We start from the raw sequence: 23,101 nt of genomic DNA, 5'->3' as shown, positions 1-23,101 counted from the left end.
AAACCCCAAACAAACTTCTGGAACAAAATGCAAAAACAACTTGATGTTTGAAAAATAATTTATTTGCAATAAATTAGATTTTTAAAGTACAATAGAGTTCATATGTATCCTAAAATTTAAAGCCACTGATTTACATAAACGTCACATTTTTATTTAGTCTTGCAGAGTTACCTTGAGAGAATGAAGTGGCTTTTCTTACGTTGTTACACATTTTAATTTAATTGTACTTATTTTTTACAGCATGTTTCTCAGAGAGCAGTGGCTCCAGCTTTGGGATCCTTTAACGTCGCTTCTGGTGGATGAGGAAAAAAAAAAAAATCTGGATATTTAATTATTTAATTTGTTTTTTTCTGATGTCGCAAAATTATTGCAGTCACTTCAAAGGTTTTCTGAAAAACAGCTGAAATCCTGTACAGTTTGGTGCAGCAGTTTTCCTCCTAATGTACAGTTACTAATAATTGAATTTCCAGCCCTGAGTGCAGTCCCTCTGCTTCCACACAAAATCACATTCCATGTTCACTTTGCCTGAGCTGAGCCACCTTGAACGCTTTCCAAACGCTCTTGACAGTCTTGCAAATACTCATCATTAATAAAAATTATCTGAATCTTTTTAACAGTGATTTTGATTTTTGCTTTTTGTCTGGGTGGAATGATGTAACAATCAGATTCAATAATATTTTAAAACAACCTTGAATTTGTGCAGGATTTTGTCTAATCCACACAGGGACGACATTAGATATTCAGTCTCATATATCATACACCTTCACTGACATTTGATTAAATGACACCATCCAATTTTTTAGTTACTAAAAAGCTTCTGGTGTAATTCTGGCTGAGTTTGTGACCACTCTTTACAAAAATTGGTTGGTTTCTTGTCACATTCTTGGCTTTTAATCAAGCTAAATAATTTTCTATGAGGTTAAAGTTGGGAATTTCCACTACCAACTAGTTTTAATGAGTGTTTGGGACTATTGTCTTGTTGGAACTCCAAACTGTACCCTAGACTGAGCAATCCAACCAAAAATATTACCTCAAATAAAAAAAATTATAAAAGTTTACATTGTTCAAGCACAATCCGGTGCAGGTTTTTCATAAACAGGCAACAGTAATGTAATTATTTACAAGAACATGAATCAGAAAAAAAGAAGCATCTGCTGAAAGTGGGCAGCTTCAAACTCCACTGAAATTAGCTTCTGTCTATATGAACAAGCTAATCACATGCTTGATAAAAGTTTCACAATTAAAGACAAAACTGGTTGTTTAGTGGCTAGTGGTGCTTGTACCTGAAATCAGCTGGTAGATGGTTTAGATGCAGAAGTTGGTTGTGGAATAGAGGAAGTAAGTTCTGATGGAGTCCCAACATTAATGGACCGCCATGTTTAAGAGGCAAGTCTGCAGAAAGAATCCAACTAACTCAATAGAGAGCTATTGAAGACTGGAGGTGGATATATATATATATATATATATATATATATATATATATATATATATATATATATATATATATATACATACATACACTTGATATTCTGTGGATTACAGCATCAAATCCAAAGTTTTTAAACAATTTCATTCAGTAAAATTGCTTTAATTATGATTATTATCCCACCCTAAAAAATAATGGTTCAATTGCTCAAAAATCATTATAATGATATTTAATGCCAATAAGAAAATCAAAACTTCTGACTGGCCACAATGTGATAATAAAATAGTCTGGATTTTCTGTAGAGAATTATTGTACGTAGAGCTATTTAACACAGAGCAAGTAGTGTTGTTGCACAATAATGAAAGTATTTACAGCAATGAAATCCCTTTGAGTACCTGACCATTTAAAACTAAATTCAGAATGAATAAAATTATTGCCCAGCATAAAAAGTCTGTCTGAACCTTCAAAGACAAACCTAACATATGATATCCCACAGAAAACAACTACATAAAAACAAAATTATTATAAATGCTATATCTTTTTTGATTTAGGGTATAAGATAAAACATGAAACAAGATTTTTTTTTTTAAGCAGATATACCAGAAATCTATCTCAGCTGAACTGTGCTGTGCATTTATGTTACCTAAATGAATTTAAAAAGAAATTTGCATAGAAAGCACACCTGTTATTAATTTACAGAGTAATGCAACTAGAATGACTTGGTTTTGGCAGAAGAAAATAAATAGCATTTAAGAGACACACATAATAATAAATTATATTTTTACAACTTTCAAAATTTGACATGTGCCATTAAAAAAAAAGCAGAGAACCTCAGTCCAAAGTGCATCCAGCAACGTCACACTGGCGATTTTACATAATTATATAGTTTTAGAGTATTTCCATCACCCGTCTTAATCAAACACAGCAGTTTGTGTTTAAATAGGGATAAGAAAAAAATCCCCTACAGCGACTGTTTTCACTGAGCAGCAGACCTCTCGTCAAAGAAAACCGAGTTCACCAACCCATTTTAGATTAATCTCATGATTTTTTTTTTTTTTTTTTGTACTGAAGGAGTACAAGAATCATTTCAGAGAGTTTTCCTTCCAGAAACACCCTTCCTTCAGGAAGTGCAGGTTGTAACCCACTGGGATTGTCAGCTTGTTAAGGGCTGATCACAGAGCCTTTGATATTCCCTTTCATGATTATAATCAATTATCCGCAGAGCTCGCTCCTCCGTTGGTAGCAGCAGCCTTGCCTTTCGATTTGCCGGACGAGCGGAAGGAGAAGCGCTTGATGATGCGCCGGGAGAAGCTGCCAGACTTTTTGCGGGTGGGGCCCGTGGCCGGGGCTGCAAAGTTATTGCCCATGTTGGAGATGTCCTCGTGGGACTGGCTGAGACAGGGCTCCTTTTCTCTGTGTCTTCTGCGGAACAGCAGCTTGGAGCCGCTCTGGAGGAAGCCCACTGCAGAAAGCGGAGGAAAACACATCACTCACCCACAGAGCTACATAATAACCAGCTGATTCCTGACATAAACCCTTCGTTGATTTAATTTATTAGCACTAATTATGCTTGCTGAACAGGCAATTTAATCTGGATTCTGCACATGTTGCACTACAGCCTCTAGAGGGCAGTATTTGCTCAACCAGACTTCTGTAAACTACGATTGGTTAGATGAAGTCAACGTTATGTAGAGGTACCCAAAAATTATACTCACGCAAGAGTAAAACTACTTGGACATATTTTTACTTTATTAAAAGTAAAAAGTAGCCATCCAAGAAATTACTTAAGAGTAATAAAGTATTTGGTAAAACATCTACTCAAGTACTGAGTAATTGATCAAACTATCAATCATTTAATATTTAAAAATAACATAATCAGATGAACCAAAATGTAAAGTTACGTGGAAATGTTGGTATTTTAAGGACCAAAATGACAACAATTCATACAAATAACAAAAAATGAAAAAATTAGGCAAAATATATGGTTTTCCAAATCAGTTTCTTTCAATATAAAACTAATGAAACTTTAACAAAAACTCAGGTGAATTTTTGTTTAAAATATGTTTGTTTTTCATTCAGTGAAGTTACTCAGCAGGTAGAGAATCCAGAAATTTTACTCAAACAGAGTAGCGATACTTTATAATAAAATTACTCCAAAAAATTTCCTAAAAGTAAATTTTTTTCAAGAAAGTTACTCAATAAACTGTAAATGAGTAAATGTAACTAGTTACTTCCCAATTTTAGAGTTATGTAAGAATACAATATGTACTTGCATTGTAAACAAAATAGTAAAAAATCATTAAAAAATAAATTAATCTATAATATAAATCATATTTTAAAGCAAATAAGAACAAGTAAGCTCTCATACTGCAAAACGAACATTTTAATACCTCTTCCTCTGACGTTACCTTTATGGTCCTTCAAGCTGCGCGTCTCCAAGGCGCCAGCGGACCCGGTATCAGACTCCACGTCATCCACAGAGGGGCGCTCCGACACGTCAGAGGGAGTGGTTTCATCAGGGTCCTGGTGATGCCCCGACCTGAAGTGGTTGCCGTGCATGGCCGCATCCATAGCGGCCGCGTAGCCGGTTGATAGTGCACAGTTGTCCTCGGTGAGAGGAACCTGATCGAAATATGGAGACGTTCATGAGTGATTATCAGAGAGAGAGGTTGGTGACACTGAACAGAGCTGTTGGTTTTTCTATTACAGCGATTCCAAATGTATTTGTAAGCCTATTAAGGCAGAGCTGAACACCAAGGTCGAAGCCTATGGTCACTTTGGAGGAGCTGCAGAGGATCACACAACAGGTGGAAGAATCAATAACTAGTCATCCTCTCAAAAAATGTAAAATTTTGGGCCCCGGTACCCCCAAGTGATCATATTGTGGGGATGCTAATCTTCAGAAGAGGTTAATATAATTATAATTAAATAAACTAATTGTACCATCCTGGGGGTCATTGCTTTCCTACGCAGTTCAGTTTGATTCTCATTTCCCCTTGGTACTCTGCGTGTGATTTCTCCCATTGAGCTCAATTTCTCACGTTGGATTTTAACTGGGTCAGTCAGTGAACAGACAGAGAAGTTGTGAACGATGACGTCAATTTTCTACGCTGTTTTAGAATTGTAGTTTGCCTGTAGCTTTAGCAACGGTAGCGGAGGAAGTAAACAATGTGGTTCAGTCTGTTGGCCACACTTCCAAATATTAAATCAACAGAAACAGCTCCCTCGTCGGGCTCAGTATTTGTTTCTTCGTAGTGAAAGACGGTTGTTTACAACGTAGGCAATTTCCAGGAAGCTTCATAAAGTCGAACTGGGGCATTACAAACGAGACAGCCAAACGTTAGCGACTGGGTAGAGTTTAAAACTTCGACACAGTCCACAAAGTCTCCAGGAAGCAATCATTTCTCAATTTACAAGAGTCCAGACCCTTTGTATGAAGCAAGTAATGTAGAACAGACCAGACTGTGATTCTACAGAAAAACAGGAACAAGTTCAACGTGTATCAATATTTTTGCACTTTTTCTGTATATATTTCTATATATAAAATCAGAAATCTGTGTCTACACTCTAACAATATGTGGCATCTTTGATTTAAACACACTTGACACTTTCTACTGATGTCCATGCAAAAATGAGGTCAGAAGATTTCCATTCTACTATTTTCTGGTACAGTGGAGGGGATGTAATTGAAGACTAAACATAGATCGCACACATTGTCAGGCTCAATGTCATATTTTCTTAATAATAGGTCCAAAGTTTGAAATATCAATATTTTCACTTTACTAAGAGGCAGAAAAAAATGATTTTGATATTTAGTTGGATTCCTTAGGACACTGTGTCCGCTCTCTGACCTTTGACACGCCAGAGATGATCAGTGTGCTCCTCTTTGTTGGCGTCTTCCGGGCTGATTTGGATGCAGACTCTATCAGCTGCCGAATGGCTGTCTCTGCAACAGGATCCAGGCCATTAGACAGGCGACTGCTCTCTGAGCAACACAAACACACACATCTATGTCAGCGCTACACTAATAAACCGGAAACAACGTTTGTGTCTAAGCATGACATTTGAGATGCGAGTGCTACAAAACAGCTACAAGAGGTTTTTGAAGAGAAGCGTCCAGACCGACAGAGTGCATAAAGTGTAAAAGAAGTGCATTCTTCTTTACTTGTGTTACATCCCTGCTTGCAGCGTATCCTACTTTGCATCTGTTTTGCAAAACAATGTCTGGTTTTCAGTGTGGGACTCACTGCTCGGGTTGGGGCTGCTGCTGCTGCTGCCTCTTTCGTCCACCAACACGGCTGCTTTCTTTTCGCTCACCTCGACTTTGGATGGTGAACGCAGCGGGGAATCACCTGAAAGGCAAAGTGACTGTACAGTTACTAATCTACGGCAGCTAGGCGCCATAAAATTCTCGGCTCTACAGACAAACCTGGACTGCGATCAAGCTTCATTCGCGACTGCACGGTGGTGACGGTAGTGACTATGGTGCCATCTGGCGTGATTGTTCGATCCACGTCGACCTTCTTCGTAGGGGTCAACGAGGAGCGAATAGGGAAAGCGTTCTGGGAACTGCGAGGGTCTACGGTTTCTACATACAGCAGCTAGAAAAATACAAGCAATAGGTAAAGATGTAACATTCAACAGAAAAAATAAAACTGTAAAGATCAGAAGAACATGGTAACTTAAAAAATTCAAACACTCCATTAATGGGAAAATGTTTAAGTTGAATTTGTGACAGATTAAAAAGAAGCTTCTAATGGATGAAAGTAGCTTTATAAAAGTTTTTTAAAAAATTGTAAAGGCATCTTGTTCTCACCTCGGTGCTGATGGTAGCATCTGGTGCTGAGCCAGGGCCAGAGCTGAGACACACAACATGTTGCCCAGTCGGGGTTTTAGACTGAAGGTTCATGGCGATGGCGGCGTGACCAGGAAGAAATTCTGTCAGGGTTGAGCATAAAGAAATGTCACTACAAATACTTCCAACACACTTTTTTAATTTTTACAACACATACAGAATGTGATCCTTTACTGTAGTTGAGAGACTTTTCAAAGTTTTATCTCTCTATACCCTCAAATCCCAGAGCAATTTGTTAGAACTTTCTGTAATAAACCAACACAAATGTCACATGGTTGTAAAGTGGAAGTGTTTTATTTATTTTTTTCTGTTTTAAATTGAAGCTGCACATTTTTATCATCTTGGACTCTTAAGATTTTTCCCCATTCTTCTTTATGAAACAACTCATGCACATTCAGATTAGATGGAGAGCTTCCCGAAACATCAATTTTCAGGTTCCTGCTAGTGAAACGCTTCCCACAGGATGACACTTCCACCACCGTGTTTCAGAATGTGGATAATGTATTCAGGGAAATGGGTAGTGATAGTTTCCCCACCACACACAAAAGTGTTCTGCATATTGGAAAAAAGTTACATTTTGAAACTGAACTGAGTTCTAACATGTCTGCAGTGTTTCTTGGTTTTTATTGTGCTGTTTGTTCATGAATTTTCTCTAAGAAACCTCTGAGGCCTTCACAGAACAGCTGGATTAAAATTACACACAACAGAGCTGCATTTAAAAATTAACTTACCAAAGCACAACATTTTATTCTGGAGTAGCAGAGTAAAGGAGGTTGAATACAAAAGCAAGTCTGCCCTTTCCAAAATAGTTAAAACAATTTATGTCGTGCTACATTGTGTTGGTCTATTAAATATTTCCAAGTGGCATTTTTAGTTTTAACATGGCAACAACACTGAAAAAGTTCATGAGGTACAAATACTTTTCCAAGGTACTAAATAGTGAGCATTTCCTAGAAATAATCTATTGCAGTGAGTCTGCCAGCGGTGCAGTTTCAGACGCTGATGATTTTGCTTGAGCAGTCTAAACGATGTTGCTGATCAGGTTCGTGGACTGCTGCCAGCAACAAACTGCTATTGAGCTTTTCCTTACGCTCTCTTGTGCCGCTCCGCTCCAAAAGCCTGAACCTGAGCTCTTTGGTTTCCGGGCCAAGCTCCCTTAAACGCACAAAAAAAGAACTTCTCAGAACCCGAAGGAGAACATGTGTGGAAGAGTCAAAATGTAAAACACTGTCAAATACTTTACTTTGTGAGAGTCTTTTACACTGATTTAATTTGCTGTTATCTTGTGACTCTTATGCTGATAAACCTTTACTTATGTTTTACATAAAATAAAAAAAGTTTATCTTGCAGAGCCATGAAGAACATGTGGAAGCTTACAGAGTCATTTCTTCGCTCCACTCCAGGGCAGTGTCGGGGTTTCTCGGCACAGACAGGAAGCAGGTCCTCCTCTCTGCCGACGGCTGGTCCAGACTCAGGACGCAGCACAGCTCCCCTGATCTGGACCACAGGCCTGTGTGGTCAGACAACACAGCGAGGAAGTGAGAGCTCGACTCTCAGCAGAATAAAATTTTTTTTAAAAAAAGCTAAGCGGAAACGATTTGATGCAGGGAGAGAATATCTGACCTTTACTTAAGGTCACCCTGAGCTGCTGGAGAAGGAGCCGCCTCACTAAGAACCCGTGGGATGTGGCGCTGTCTCCCACTGAGAGATGGTCCATTGGGGACTGGGAGTGTGCAGGGATAAAAGTGCAGAACGGAGTTTTAATCCACTTAAACCCATAACCTACCAGCAGAATTCAGCCCCTGGCATTCATTCACGCCAAAGAATAGATGATAATTAATTTGTCCTCTGAGTCACAAGCAGAGCGCTTTTCTCACCACACTAGAAAACACGGAGGCCTTGAGGTTGAGGACCATGGCCGGGTGGGCGCTGAACAGCGTGTCTTCAACCATTCCTTTGATCATGTCCAGGTCTGCTGCAGCCTCCGAGCCCTGAGAAAGTAGAAACAGCAACATCCAGTCCTCCTCTAATGATGCTGAGCATCATGGAGTTAAACAGAACCAGTTAAAATCCCTGCTTTAATGTTCATTTCCTATTATTTCAAATCATATTCTAAATTCTTCTCCATTCACAGTTTGTCCTACATCCCTGTTTTCTAATTCCGACCGTCGTCATTTGTGAAATTAATTACTGACGATAAATATTTGGTTGCCACAAATGAGCGGGGGCATGCATGCTCATGCTGCAGCATTAAGAGTGGCATTTCCTCCGTGACTCACGATGAGTTAAACGGGCTAAAATGTGACTCACATGCAAATTCCTAAGAGGTTGCTTCAGATTTATTAAAAGAATCTGGGAGCAGAAAAAACAAGAAAAACATTTGCATGGCGTACGCTTGATTTTTAAAATTTGAATGCGTGGACGCTCTTGGTTGGAAGAGACAGAGCTGTGATAGAAATAAGACCTTCACAGCTATATCAGATGAGCATGGTGTCGGTTATCGAATGTTCTTACCTGTCTCTGCAGTTTACACGGGGACACGGTGAGAGAAAATGACGGCTGCTTGGAAAAAGTCCAAGATATCAGCAAGCCCTCGTCCTCCACTTCCTCCAGGGACACGTCCACCTGTCGGAGACGGACAATCAGGTAACCCATCCGATAGAGGGACAAAAAGCAAGATAAAAGCAAAAATAATAACAATAATAGTCAGTGCACTCCATCTGTAATACAACCTATGTGTCTGTAGTAGCAATTTTGACTAAAACATTTTAATAATTTTCTGCCATTTTTTTTTTAAATGGCAGAAAAACAGCTCTGGCCTTGTGCTTTCATACCTTAGCCATCATAGGTGCAGTAGTGATCTGATACGTATCCATGGAAACAGCAGCGGGTGACTGCTGGGTCACAGTCACAGGAAACGTCAGCGTGTCTACCCAGCATTTACAGTGTAACACCTACAGAAGGAAGACAGGACAAGACGTGTCACAGAAACCTATCTTGGGTTTGCCTCTGCAAAACGTGGCGTCCGGCATGACGGGACAGAGGAGATAAGACAGGTTTCACTGTCAGAAAGAGAAACTCTGCCTGGAGCAAGTATCACTCGTTATCACACAGATTACTCGCAGATTTATCACTGTCAAACGTATTCACACAAGAACTGAGGTGAGGAAAAGAAGAGGGCAGTATTAAGTCTAAATGTATTTCTTACCATTTTGTTCGCTGACTGGTCAGTGCAGGTCACGCTATCTATTGCAGAGCCAGCGGTTAACTGGAGACTGCTGTCAAAAGTTATCTGGAGGGAACTCTGGTGGAGGAAGAGAAGGAGAAAATTGTAATAAGTATACAATAGGAAAAATAGGACACGCACATGGCGTATGGCAGGAAAGATTCTGCTGTATTTTGCCTTTCACTAACAGTAAAATACACTTCTCGTATTTCTCGTTTATCAGGTCAGACATTTAAATTTAAAGCATATTTGATTCCAGTTGTGGTGTCTAAAGCAGAAAACGTGCAATCAATGCTTCTTCCTGATCTAAGAGAGAGAGAAAGTCATTTTTAGTGCTTTCCAAAGTTAAATGTTCTCAAAAGTGTGCCTTTCCAAACTGCCACTAAGATAATAATTTTTAAGATATTGGAGAAACCTGTGTTCTGCATTTGAATGCCTGCACTTAACTGAATAAAAGCAAATGTAGCTTTCTGGATAAGTGGACTAATGGTAATCTGGATCTATGCATACTTGCAAAAATAAAAACTATGAATAAAACATATTTTTCTGGTAGTAAGCACAAATTGATAGAAATCTATACAGACCCCTAATAAACGTCTACTGATTGGAGCTGCTCAGCCAATCCTACGAGTCAGTTGTTCCAGCAACGTCCATTATAAAAACGGCATCAGTCAGTGCTTAGTCATGCAAACTAAGCACTGACTACATTTCCTGCCTGAGAGTCTGGCTCGGAGGATAACCCGTACAACACAAACTGGTGTCTCATTACTGAGAAGAAGTCCAAGAAAATCATGGAAACACCAGTGGTCCGGTTCTGTGCATATGAACCAAAACGTTGGTTCGATTGGACGGTTTTAACTGGCACAGATGATGCAAATGTGGTAAAACAAATCTCCTATTGTCAGAGCATATGTTCCGCTGGGTCCGAGTCCAATTTATGTCAAACACAACAGTAGAGGCGGGGCAGAAGAGCTGAGGGGGATATAATGAAGTTTACGATGTGTGTGTGTGTCTGTGTGTGTCAGTGTTGCAGGCGGACAGGCAGGAGGCCAAATGCAACACTGCAAGCTTACATAGGTCCAAGTAGACTAGCACTGCAGTCACATGACTGGTCTGTACAACTGGCTGTGTTTACTTCAGTTGGCTGGCTAGAAAACCTGCACAGATGTCCAATCATTTTGTACATCCAAAACTGCAGAAAATATGTGATGAGCTACAGATTGTTAGGTTTATGTGGCTGCTGTTAAATAAGAGATTGGTGAACCATAAAAATATGATCGGAACAAAAGAGACTGATAGGTGAATCGTCGGCAAAGATGCAGGAAAAGACAAAAAGGCGAGAGTGAGGGAGTCTGGGAAGCTTCACAGAGCCTGAGCCACTGAATCATCAGAAAAACAAACACAGCAGAAATACAACACAAATCAGAATCAGCGTTTCCAGCACAGATTTGTGGCTCTTTGGAGCCTCAGACACAGTAACCAATTGATAAAAAGCAGGGACAAGTTTCTATTCTCGTAAATGTCTTCAGGAAACACTACAGCCACGCTGCCAACATGGATCACATTACAATACAGCCCGAGGGAACGTTGGGTCACCAGAATTGTATTCTCTGTGTGTTCTATCTGAGCTCATCTCATTGTCTGCTAATTATCTGGGCTGAACGTTTTACTCTTCCAGCTTCATTAACCCATCAGTGTATCTGTCTACTGTCTACATACCCACTTCTTTTTATATCTGCTCTCATTAGGCCAACAGGAAGTCTACCCTGGAGAGGTTGCCAGTCCTTTACAAGGCTCATTCAGAAAAACAAAAATGAAGGAGTCATATGTTACTTCTAACAAAAACTAGGATTTGGACACAGATACCATTTCTCTTTTGAATCAATAAAGTATTTTTGAACATTATCGATGAGAACATTCTGAATTCATGTAACTCCAGCAGTGTCTCTAAAAAATATTCAAAAAAACTTAGTTTTTCACTTATTGCTAATGAGAATAATATTCATTAGGTGTGATTGGAGTGGGATTTGCTCATTGTTGCAATGCTAACTCTTAGCAATAGAAGTGGATAACACTGTGTTTGTGTCCATTTTATGCATTCGAGTCATGTTTATTAATAGACGTGCCAGAGTGCTATGTGCACCACTGGTTCGATGACATATAAACTTTCAGAAGGCCTGATAAAAACTGAACTCAAGGTTAGCTGGGGAACTCTGACTACACAAGTCCAGAGGATGTTGTAGTAAAACAGTGCAACTATTGATAAGAAGCAACGTAGCAGCAACGTAGCAGACTGTACCGCTCTGGCACATCTTCTATCAGGCTGTTTGTGAACGTGATTTTGAATTTGAAACAAATTTTCTAATTTTACTCTAACAACTGAATAAAAGTCAGAAACACTCGCATTGAAAGACTGAGGAATGGAATCTTGAAAATTTCTATTAAGAATTTATGTATTGAAAATATTTATAATTTATGCATCTTATTCATGTGTAATTTCTTAGGATCTTAGCATATACAGCGCAGGAAAAAATTAAGAGACCACTTAAAATGACCAGTTTTTCTGATTTTACTCTTTATAGGTAAATGTTTGAGTAAAATTAACATTGCTCCTTTTTTCTATGAACTACTGACAACACGTCTCTGAAATTCAAAGTAAAAATTTTGCATTTATTTGCAGGAAATGAGAAATGGTCAAAATAAGAAAAAAGATGCAGTGCTTTCAGACCTCAAATAGTGCAAAGTTAATTTTAATTTAGAAACAACAACACTAATGTTTTAACTCGGTTCACAAATCAATATTTGATGAAATAACCAGGAGATTTTCAATGGGGTTCAGTTCAGTGGGCTCTTCATTTTTTACAGAGTTGTATTTTGGAGTAACAACAAGCGAAGCTTTTAATTTAGTGTAATGAATTATAGAACGTATAATACTTATTTACAATTTTCGTGTTTTGTGAGAAGTACTATGCAAAATGTTTCTGTTTAATCGCAGAATTGAATTTTTGCTTGTCCATGAGAAGGACAAGTGTGCAGACAGCCTCCTAAGGACATCCATGGTGTCATTTCAGGTTTGTCAGCATCACTCCCTCTGGGTCCAGCTGGTTCTGTAAAGCATGTGGGTCAGCCAGAAATACCCTGGCCCTCTGGCTTCTGATGACCCTTTTGGATGATTCCTTTTGTGTGCTTTCTGTTTACTTTGCAAATCTGAGGCCAAGACTATAACAAGTAAAAACTGTTTGCATAGGAGTGCAGACACATGTGGTGCTCCTTCTGGGGCATTCTGATCACGTTTAAATTGATAAGGTTTATAACCGCACGTGACGAATAAAAAACAACGCCACTAATCTGAACATTTGCACAAAGACACACTAAAAGAAAAAGACATACTTAAGGAACATGGCTTCCATGATACACTGTAGTTGTAATGAAAACTGCAACATATTGAAACAAAAAATGTTCACCTTGGAAAACAAGAGCTTTAGTTGAACAGCTTTAATCTACATGTAATGACTGAGCAGACTTTTAGTTTTAAATATTTTTGCACACCAACTTCCTCTAGCATAAATATATATAAACTTGTCTCATTCTGATGATTGAACTTAAGTCTGACTGATGAGTTTTGGCTTTGAGTGTTTGATATTTTTGTACACTTACTTCCTCAAACATAAATGTTGATAAGCCTCACTCTGACGGCTGTATGAAAGTTTTAGTACTGAGTTCTGGGTTCTCCAGATTAGATGCATCAAATTTCTTGAAGCTGTTGTTCATTGACAGGTCCAGCATGCCATTTGTTTTTAAATTATAGTCCAAAGTATAATAGGAAAACTACAGAGCAAAGAGTTACTCTGTCTAAATCTACAGCAACAAAATGTGAGAAGTTATCATGTCTGCCTTTCTGTGCATTATAACCATGAGCATACAAACTCCACAGGTTAGACTGATTGATACTAAAATACTCAGGGATTCATTTAATCTACTGACCAGTCATGTTTTAATGAGCCTTGACTACACAGACAAGTGATGACTCAGTGGCAATTAATATTCCCGTTGCACAAATATGTATTTGCCTTGCACTCCTATGTTGTACAAAGATACAATGAATGTACCAGCATGCTTTTTATTTTCATGTAATCTTGTGACATACCTAGTAGGACCTTTAGCTAGGACAGTCTGCCACAGATTATTTGGATATGTAAAAATATGATGTGGCTTGACCCCAACAGCCTAGAGACACAGTTTATACAGCACACATCTGTGCTACTGCTCAAACAAAACTACTGTGACACCATAATGTCAATGAACCAACTATCACATGATTTAATCTCATGCTATGCAATGTCGACGCTCTGTCTGTACCGATGAAGATTCAATCAAGTTAGGTATGTTGACGTTGTGGTTTGTGTTCCTTTCTAATTGCTTCTGAGTATATTATTGTTGGAGGAGGACTTGCTACTATCAGTTATTTATTTTTGCCATTTTGATTTTTCCCCATCAGTAAATTCCTTTGTTTGTAGTATCCATCCATCCATCCATCCATCCATCCATCCATCCATCCATCCATCCATCCATCCATCCATCCATCCATCCATCCATCCATCCATCTTCTAACACCCTTGTCCCTAGTGGAGTTGGGCGGTGCTAGTGTCTATCTCCAGCTAACGTTCCGGGCGGGAGGGAGGGTCAACCTGGACAGGTCGCCAGTCTGTCGCATTTGTTTTTAGTAGTATCATTGATTTCCTCCCTTTTGGGTTGTAGCTCTTTTTGAGTCTTATTTCAGCTCCTTTTCTCATAACTAGTCTCCGTCCCTCAGTTTCTCTTTCATTCTGCCATTAGCCGCTCCACCTCAGCTGACTAGCTTATCTAATTCCTTTGTCATTTCCCATCCCATCCACGTCCTGTTCTATATGATTCCTCTTGTAAGTTCTTCAGATATTTATTACTAGAACTGCTCTTTCCACAGTCAGTCTCTGCCCTGGGGTCCTATAACCTGCAAACAGTTCAGTCAAATGCTCCAAGTGGCTGCCGCGGCGTGGTGGTATGACCTATACTTTGAGTAATTAATTCTTCAAATTAAGTCATTACCCTTCAATGCAACTTCTTGTAACAATTGGTAAATTGAACTGTAATGAATTGTAAATGACAAGAAATTGAATAAACATAACATTAAGGCAGGCAAAATTATCAAAATTATTAGGCAAATTATTAGGCATTATTATTAAATTAGGCAAAATGATTATTATTAAATGACACAATTATGATATTTTTAAACTGCGATGACAATCAGCTGTTGTTTGACCACATTTTTATCATTGTTCTCTTTTGTTTCCACCATCACAATGTCCATCAGCACTGAATGAGGGTTTACTGATACAGTCACTAAGTCCTATTACAAACAATACTGGTTTACAGAATGTGAATGTATGATACTTGAGTAACATAAGCCTTGTAAACATTACATCCAAACTGTGCATCTGCACATGTTGGTATCACGATTACAACGGTGCTTTGACGTGTCACGCAAAAGGTTCGAGTCAAATTAAGACCATGCATTATCTTTTTGTAGTCTAACCAGTTTTGTTCAATCAACCTCAGGGAACTGACAATTTTAGTAAAAGTTGGATATTAAAGTAAATCCGGCTGCTGAAGATTAATCTCGCCCACAGCTGTGACTGAAGGATAAAACGGGTTGTTTCCTGCACTTTCATATTAAATGAGCTCTGAGTGCCTAATGCCCCCTGTCGTTAGGAAGGAATCTACAGTGCTTGAGCATAATCACAGGGCATTAATCTTCCAGCAACTGGCAGCCATTGAAATTAACTGCATCACCAAGCTAATCACAAGCCTCTTTATAATTGCAGATTGTGAGAGAACGGGGAGCTTCCTTTCAAGCAGATGCACCCCGTTATGTGCTTCTCCATCACCCTGTGATGACTGCTCCACATCCTGTGTCAGCCATGGATGCTGCTGCTTTATATTCTGCGTATCGAGGGTGGCCAGTCTGTCAAGCCTTCTGTGCAAAGTAACCCAGTCAAATCACATCTCCAAAGTCATAAATATAACAGCTTGCACAGGAAATACTTCAGCATGCAGATGGATAAAGAACCGAGTCAAAAACCAGACATTCTGATGTCTTGAAGGTGTAGGAGGACAACAGGAGGACAGGAGTGATGTGACCTCAGTAAAATTATACCTGGCTGATTTGTACAGTGGCTCTCAAAAGTATAACCACTCCTATTAAAATGTCAAGTAGGATGCAAAAAATGAGACCATGATACATCGCTTCAAAGCATTTTCACATTTAGTGTGATATTAACTCAGTAAAACTCAAACAAAGAGAAACTTTCTTGTAACTCAGTTGCACAAGTGTGAACACCCTGAAACTGAAACTTTGATGAAGAACGTTTTGACCACATTGAATTGATTCAATTCTCTTTGGTAGGAATCTAGAATCTGTCTTATTACTTTAAGAATATCAAAGGAGTATGTATGACGCAACTGCACTAACAGGTGGTCACTTTACAACGCTGTTTGGAAAAGTAATGTGGACAAACTGGGCGTTTGTCCACAGTCTATGCACTCGACCATCTGCTCATCTGCCAGGCCAGGGTGACGTAAATGTGTTTTCCTCTACACAAGGGACCACCACTTCCCTCCCTGGTCAAATAACATCCAGCCCTGAGTTTATGACCACAAGGACTGAAAGAACCAACAACACATGCTACGATAAAACTATCATTCAAAAAGAGCCAAAGCCAAAGACTAGAGAAAAACAACAGCAAGCTTGTCTGAACCCCTTCCATGCAGCATTGATAGGACACACAGGAAGCTCTGCTGAAAGTGAGTCTCAGGCCCTCTGAAGCCTTTATTACTCTCATCCCATTGTTGTGGCCTCTGGGTGTCAAGGTCAGGTCTTCCCTGAGGAAAACAATTCTGAGTCAACATTACAGAGACAGAATGAGGATTCCTCGTTGATGTCAGGAAAATATTAATGAATAAACCCAAAACAAGCTTGATTTTTTAGTAAGTTATTAAGTTTATTTGCAAAAAAAAAAAAAAAGGTTTTATTTCTGTAAATATAATCAGGAGGCCCATCTTTTTCTACAACGAGCAGCTACACTCACTCAGGGAAATACAGCAGCTTGTGTTTTATGAGCAGTCTGAGAACTAAAATATGTCATTTTGACCTTAAGCAATTAAAGCAATTAAAATATATCTGTGACATTTGTCTCACTGGGTCAAAAGCAATACTTTATTCTCCATTTTCATATATTGTAAATCATAACGTCTTTGTCCTCTTTTTAACAGGTCCAGATGAGACGTCGTGTTGAAGCCTATTGTGTTGTTGACATCTATGGGTCATAAATTGTTTTGTTTTGTCAGAAATCGGTGTTGCTCTGTCAGGTTATTTTGTCAGCCTCGTCACATTACACAGTTTCTGACATGTTTGTCTTGTGGTAAAAACAATAAATAATTTTTTTTTCTCTCTTTCTTGTCCATCAGATTCATTGTCTGCCTCTTCTCATCTACTGCAGGGATGAGTTGCTATATGTTATTATAGAATTATAAGCTTAAGTAAATGTATAGCAATTTCCGAGAGTCATTACACAAACATTCAAAAATAATAATACTCTATTTTGTTCCCGATTGCTCAAACAATGATGTAGCTGCCGGCCGTGGATTTTTGCATTCATTCATTTTTCATAAGTCTAATGGATCAATATGGCTGAATAGAAAAAAATTAGGATTAATTGAAAACGTGTACATAAACATGCAGTCAGTGATGGTTTCACCATCTTCTAACAATAGCCTTTCTCGCAAAACGGTTTTAACATAAATTGACAAAGACGACCTCCTTTCTGAGTTCCCTCTCATTGTTCAGAAATCATAAACTGTCTGTGATGTTTTAAACATGCGCACGCACACACCCCCTCGCACGCGCACACACACACACACACGTGATCTTTCATAAATGAAACTGGCACAGGAGATGAGTGGAGGCTCCATAAAGAGTTGTTGCAAACAAAACATGCACAAAACTTTCGTGAACGCGACCCTGAGATACTTGAACTCCTCCACCCGAGGAAGCCACTCTCCCCTTCTCTGGATCGAAAGCCTGGTCTCAAATTAAATTTTAATAAACTACAAAAACAGAGTGATTAACATAATGAATATTTCTTTTTTTGTCCTTCAAATGAAGTTCATGCATTGTACTTTTCCAGCTCTATGAGTAACAGAGTCTGTGATTTCAGAACAGAAAAAAAAAAAATGATTCTGATTTTGTTTCCATAATCAAGAGACACTCTTTGAGTTGTGCGTTTAAAAGAAAAACTGAAAAAGGTGCCCACTGTTTAATCAGTATTTTATCCTCTGAACTTTCCTGACTTTCATTTTCAGTAAGACAAACACTCAGCTTTGTTATTTACACCACACCCTGCTCACACATCTGATTAGGTTTCTTAGACAATTGTTTTGTCTCACGCAGAAACAGAGTGGTGAAGCGCGACTCAGAGCAGAATGTGACTCTTGAGGGACCTTGGAGCAGATCGCCGCTCTCGTGTCTGTTTTCGCCTCTGCTGGAGGAACCTGTCAGGCAAGAGGCGGACGCTGGATGTTTAAGAGAGGCAAAGAATGCAGTAAGGCTGCTTCTTGCAACCAGACAAAATCCTAAAGCAGGTTTTTCCTGTCCGGTTTTTGGTCACCAAGTCAAAAACGAGAGCATCACAGCTGAGATGAAGTCAGACGGCTGCTGCAGCTCGATGGAAAACGATAACAAACTCCCTGAAGGTTAAAATCACTTTAATCTGTTCAAGCAAATGTTGGAAAGAAGAGAAACACATAGCTCAACACTCTGTTATGAATCAACACACCATAGCAAGAGCAAATGACCTTGTAAAAATGTTGACTGGAAGTGAGAGTGACATTATCCACAATGAACTGGATGCTATAATATCTGGGCTAAAAGGTCACTCAGCAAGAAAGAAGTCATCTCTTCAAAAGCAACCAAAAAAGTCGACAGTCGAGTACAAGTGTTTTTGGATACTTGTCCTGTGGTCTGAAAAGAAGGATGCTTGAAAGCTTAAAAATAGCAATACAGTGGTGGCAGCATCATGTCAGGTGAAGAACTGGTGCGCTTCGCAAACTGGAAAGCATTGAAAGGAAAGAACTTTACGTGGATCTTCCAAAGCAGGACGTTAAAACATCAGCCAAGAAGTTAAAAATTGCCAAAAATGGGACTTCCAAATGGACATTGAACCTAATTATAATGCTAAATTGGTTACAAAGTAGCTTAAGAGCAATGATTTGGAGTATTCATCACAAAGCCTTGAGCTCAGTCTCAAAGAAAATCTGCGAGAACAGCTAAAAAGGTGTGCGGGAGGAAGACGGCCTACACAGATGTTACACAATTCTGTCAGGAGGAACGGGCCTAAATTCCAGCAAAAGAACTAGAAATACTTTTAAGTAATCCTACTGATCTAAAACTAGAAATGTTTAGTCTTATTTATTGACCAACAGTCAGAAAAAATAGCTTTGCAATGTATGTATCTGGTTTTAACTGTACATCATCTGACCTTTATACCTGGAAGCAAGGATTATCTCGGCTAGAAAGGGTCCAAGTGAAATCTGTGGCTCTTAAGGGTTCGACAACAATCCGCTGATTTGCATGCAACCCAGACACATTTACAGACAGATTGCGCAGATATTTTATTGCTATGACTGAGCTCAGCACACTTTGGCTCTCACAAAGACAAACAAGACCCAGGCAGCTTTTCTCCACCTCACCACGTCGGCCAAATCCAAAAAAAATGAAAAATGTCTCCCTCTTTTTAATCATTTCTAAAGGTTAAAGGTGAAAACAGCTCAATCTGAGCACAATCCCTATAACTGCCTTGCTAAAAGGCGATTGTGCTATCAGTGACCACATGTTGGCCGAGTGGTGGTTTATTTTATGACTGCATGGCCGTCTTATGAATGAATGTACAGTAAAGTGCAGCTAGCATCTGGAAGGAGAAAACAGTCATTAAAGTGTCCAAAGTGCAGCCAAGGTTCAGTGGAGGCTGGCTGAGTTACTCGTGACCAACAGCTTCAAAGGGCAAAACGGATCAACTAATTAGGGCCTTGAAAGATAACTGAGCTGGCACTGGAACGACTATCACTTTCTGCAGTGGACTGAAAATGAGACTTTTTCTAGGAAAAACCATTTTACTCAGACAAATTATGCAAAATTATTCTGTAAAAGGGTTCACACCCTTTCACCGTTTCCCCTTTTTGTCACCTTACCACCACAAACTATTGTTTTTTTTATTGCAATTTTTTTGGTGATGGCACAAAGCAATTGGCGAGTGAAACTAAAATAGAAAATGGTGTTCCTAAATGTTACTAATAAAAATCAGAAAAGTATCCTGTGCATCTGTATTCAGCCTCTTTTGCGCTGATCCCTGTACATACAATCCCACGCAATCAAAAATCTGGAATTAGTGGAAGAGTGGCGAGAAGACACAGCAGTCATTAAAATGCTATTCGTGGGTAAACAACTAACAGCGCATAATCCCAAACAAACAATCCCCGTGGTGAAACATGGTGGTAGAAGCATCATGCTGTGGGGAGACCTTTCTTCAGCGGCTTCAGGTAAGCTGGGCAGATTTTATAACTAAGCTTCAGCTATTTTGAAAGGACGAAAAGCTGGATGTTTCAGTGTCTGTACCGGTAGAAAAATAGCCAAAAGATTTGCCACCAAATTTTGAGGAAAAGTTGCTCTAAAAAGCCTACATACCAGACTTCTTAGATTCTTCATTTGCAAATAATTTTGAATCTCACACGTTTTTTTCTTTCCACTTCACAGTTTGTGCTACTTTGTGTTGGTCTATCACGTGAGGTTTGCAGTTGTAACGTGACAAAATGTGGATAAGTTCACAGGGACGAATACTTTAGGGAAAGGTGTACTTCGGAATCCCATTAAAAAGAACAAAGGTGCTAATACTAAAAAAAGAAAGAAAGAAAAAGGCAAACTCTGCCTAAATTAGACTTGAGTGCTAAACTCATCATGTCTGATTGACAGGTCGCCCGGTGTTTACCTGCTCATCCAGGGCCGACGGTTATATTTGGCAGCGGTGAGGATGGAGTCGCAGTATTTGGGCTGCAGGTTCACCGGGCGGATTGATCTGACCCCCTTTAAACTCCCACACACGTTCGCTTTGTAGCATTTTTTTTATAAGTGGGGCGAGTGACAGGAGGGCAAGGGGGAGCCTTTCTTTGCCCCTGCAAGTCCCCAGTGGAAACACCTGACTGTGAAGTCCAGACTTTTGATTCACACAGATCAAAGGAACTATTTAAGGAAAAGGACCTTTAGAAACGCATGATAAGCCTCTAACAGTTTTCAGTCTGGCAGCTGCCCGAAACACTGACCACCACGAATCTTTCACTTATGCAGCTTGTTTTGACACAAGCATCTGGAAAAAAGGTGAGATGTGATTTTCTGTCTGTGCAGCACACATCCATCTCACACTATTTTTACTATGTGTGGGTGTTGCTGTGGCTACGCTGACTAGTCTCGCCTCTTTACTCTTTTGTGCATTGATTGAGAGCGGTTACGCAAGCCTCTAACCATCCATCCTCTCACCGATTAGAAACACTCAAACAAAAAACCTCCTACACCTCCCTCCCACGGGCTCATGAACTCCAGCTTAACTATTCACGCCTCTATTTAATCGACCAATCCCAGGTGCATCAGTGTATGAAACACCTTTACCTGCTTAAGCTCTTAACTCACCCCATGCCTGCACGCTTGCTCGTTCAGAGCCTTCACCCAGGTTCTTTGCCAGTGCTCCCTGAAGGACCTGAAGGAGAACAGAGAGGTCAGCAGGCCTTTGACCCCAGCCTCAGAGGCAGCAGCTCCATCCTTGCCAGAGCGCAGCTTCATCAGCAGAAAGCCCCATACGCCTCCAGCCTGTATCTGTTGGGGCTGAGTGGAGAAGACATGCTGCTGCCGCTGCAGCCATGCTGTCTCTCGGCCACCTTGCTTGGCTGCCTTCCTGGATTTCCAGAGCCGCAGTACAGTCAGCGAGTACTGGAGCAGCCATCCCAGCACTATGAGCAAGGAGGCGAGGAAGAGAGTCACCAGACAGAGCCAGCTCAACTCCTGGAGCTCCATCAGCGCCTCCTGCAGCCTCTCATATCCTCTGGTCCAGCTGGAAAGATCAGAACTGAGAGCAGGTCGACTCACTTTTAGCCTGGAGATGAAAACACACAAACGCAACGTTGTTATTTGTGTATTTACAGGTTACAACAGAGGGATTCAACGTGCAACCCCCCCTGCACCCTCCCCAACTTTGATGTGGTTATTTTTGGGTCACCCAGCATGTTTCCGAGGCACTGCAGAAGCCGATGTAATGAAAACTGCGTATATCTTCCACTGCAAATAAAAAAACGACTCGTGCAGACTAAACAAGAGGTCTACGCCGCGCAGACCAACGGAGAAAAGACAATCAATCGACAGCAGCTTCGCACCAACCTGAAGTTCAATTTAAAGGTTCCGAGCTGCAGCCTCCAGGTAAGCGAAAGCGAATGAAGCTTTCTTCACGGCGACACGGAGCGAACCCAGCGGCTAAGATGAGTCCCATCTCCGTCCCTTCAGGGATCTGTCCGCCGCGGTCTCCCCGCTGTCCTCTACGGATCCCAAAGCAAACCTTCTGCTCTCTGTCAGGACATTACAGCCTGGGAGAGGTTTAAAACCTGTGCTGAATGTACAGCCCTGCCGCTGATACCAGTGTATTATGACGACCTGACAGAGAAGAGCAGTGACCGCCAGGGGGCGCCGTGGAGGAGGAAAGGATGAACCAAAACAAGCTACGCAAGGGAAGAACTTCAAAATAAAAGCAGGCACTTAGAAACAAACAATAATATAATGTAATATAATATATATAATAATATATATAAAACGGACTATAATATAATATAATATAATAATATATTATATATAATAATATATATAAAACGGACTATAATATAATATAATATAATATATAAAACGGACTATGATATAATATAATATAATATAATATAATATAATATAATATAATATAATATAATATAATATAATATATAAAACGGACTATGATATAATATAATATAATATAATATAATATAATATAATATAATATAATATAATATAATATAATATAATATAATATAATATAATATAATATATAAAACGGACTATGATATAATATAATATAATATAATAACTCTTTATAGCTATTTACAACTATAAAAAGTTGTAAACAAAGGAAGAATTTATTATTAGTCTAAAAAGTGTCTTCCACATGTCATATCTTTAGGGCAGAGGTGCCCAAAGTCGGTCCCCCAGGGCCGGTGTTATGCCGAGATCGCCAGGCCCTGCACCTGTACCGGGCCGGCGGACACTGGAACCAGTGCCACCGGCTGCTGATCCAACACCTTGACACATCAGAAGAGACCCAAGTGGATCAGAACCAGTTGGAATTTAAAGTCAGGTTTAAACCCTGAATGGATTATTGGTTCTGTCGGATCCGGATGTGTGAATGAAACGGATCAATTATGAAACGGCGCCGCCTGA

General features: G+C 39.7%; 1 protein-coding gene and 1 long non-coding RNA gene across 3 annotated transcripts; one reads left to right on the top strand and one right to left on the bottom strand.

The window, feature by feature from the left end:
* Positions 1 to 44: 44 nt before the first annotated feature.
* c2cd2l (c2cd2 like) lies at positions 45 to 22,300 on the bottom strand. 2 transcript variants are annotated; one of them, XM_032576303.1, is made up of 15 exons: positions 22,019 to 22,300; positions 21,278 to 21,737; positions 9,490 to 9,585; positions 9,116 to 9,235; positions 8,796 to 8,906; positions 8,159 to 8,272; positions 7,905 to 8,004; positions 7,659 to 7,791; positions 7,372 to 7,436; positions 6,243 to 6,364; positions 5,856 to 6,027; positions 5,674 to 5,778; positions 5,278 to 5,411; positions 3,835 to 4,048; positions 45 to 2,888 (listed from the first exon to the last, which is right to left on the bottom strand). In XM_032576303.1, the coding sequence occupies exons 2-15, from the start codon at positions 21,656 to 21,658 to the stop codon at positions 2,635 to 2,637; spliced, it is 2,121 nt and encodes a 706-aa protein (XP_032432194.1). In that variant the 5' UTR covers positions 21,659 to 21,737; positions 22,019 to 22,300; the 3' UTR covers positions 45 to 2,634. The 2 variants fall into 2 exon arrangements, with proteins under 2 accessions (XP_032432194.1, XP_032432195.1); XM_032576304.1 differs by having other exon boundaries at positions 5,278 to 5,372.
* LOC116728306 (uncharacterized) lies at positions 14,737 to 16,995 on the top strand. The gene is made up of 2 exons (XR_004340976.1): positions 14,737 to 16,347; positions 16,816 to 16,995. It is a non-coding gene; the product is annotated as an uncharacterized LOC116728306 (long non-coding RNA).
* Positions 22,301 to 23,101: the final 801 nt, after the last annotated feature.

This window comes from Xiphophorus hellerii, chromosome 11, assembly GCF_003331165.1.
Source record: "Xiphophorus hellerii strain 12219 chromosome 11, Xiphophorus_hellerii-4.1, whole genome shotgun sequence".
Taxonomy (NCBI): domain Eukaryota; kingdom Metazoa; phylum Chordata; class Actinopteri; order Cyprinodontiformes; family Poeciliidae; genus Xiphophorus; species Xiphophorus hellerii.
This window is presented reverse-complemented; position numbering and strand designations above follow the sequence as displayed.

Coding starts and splice junctions, on each gene's coding strand:
- c2cd2l (XM_032576303.1), bottom strand. CDS start 21,658: ATGGAGCTCCAGGAGTTGAGCTGGCTCTGTCTGGTGACTCTCTTCCTC. Junction 6,028..6,242: donor ATGCTACCATCAGCACCGAG/GTGAGAACAAGA, acceptor GTATTTTTCTAG/CTGCTGTATGTAGAAACCGT. Junction 2,889..3,834: donor CAGCTTGAAGGACCATAAAG/GTAACGTCAGAG, acceptor CGCTTTCTGCAG/TGGGCTTCCTCCAGAGCGGC.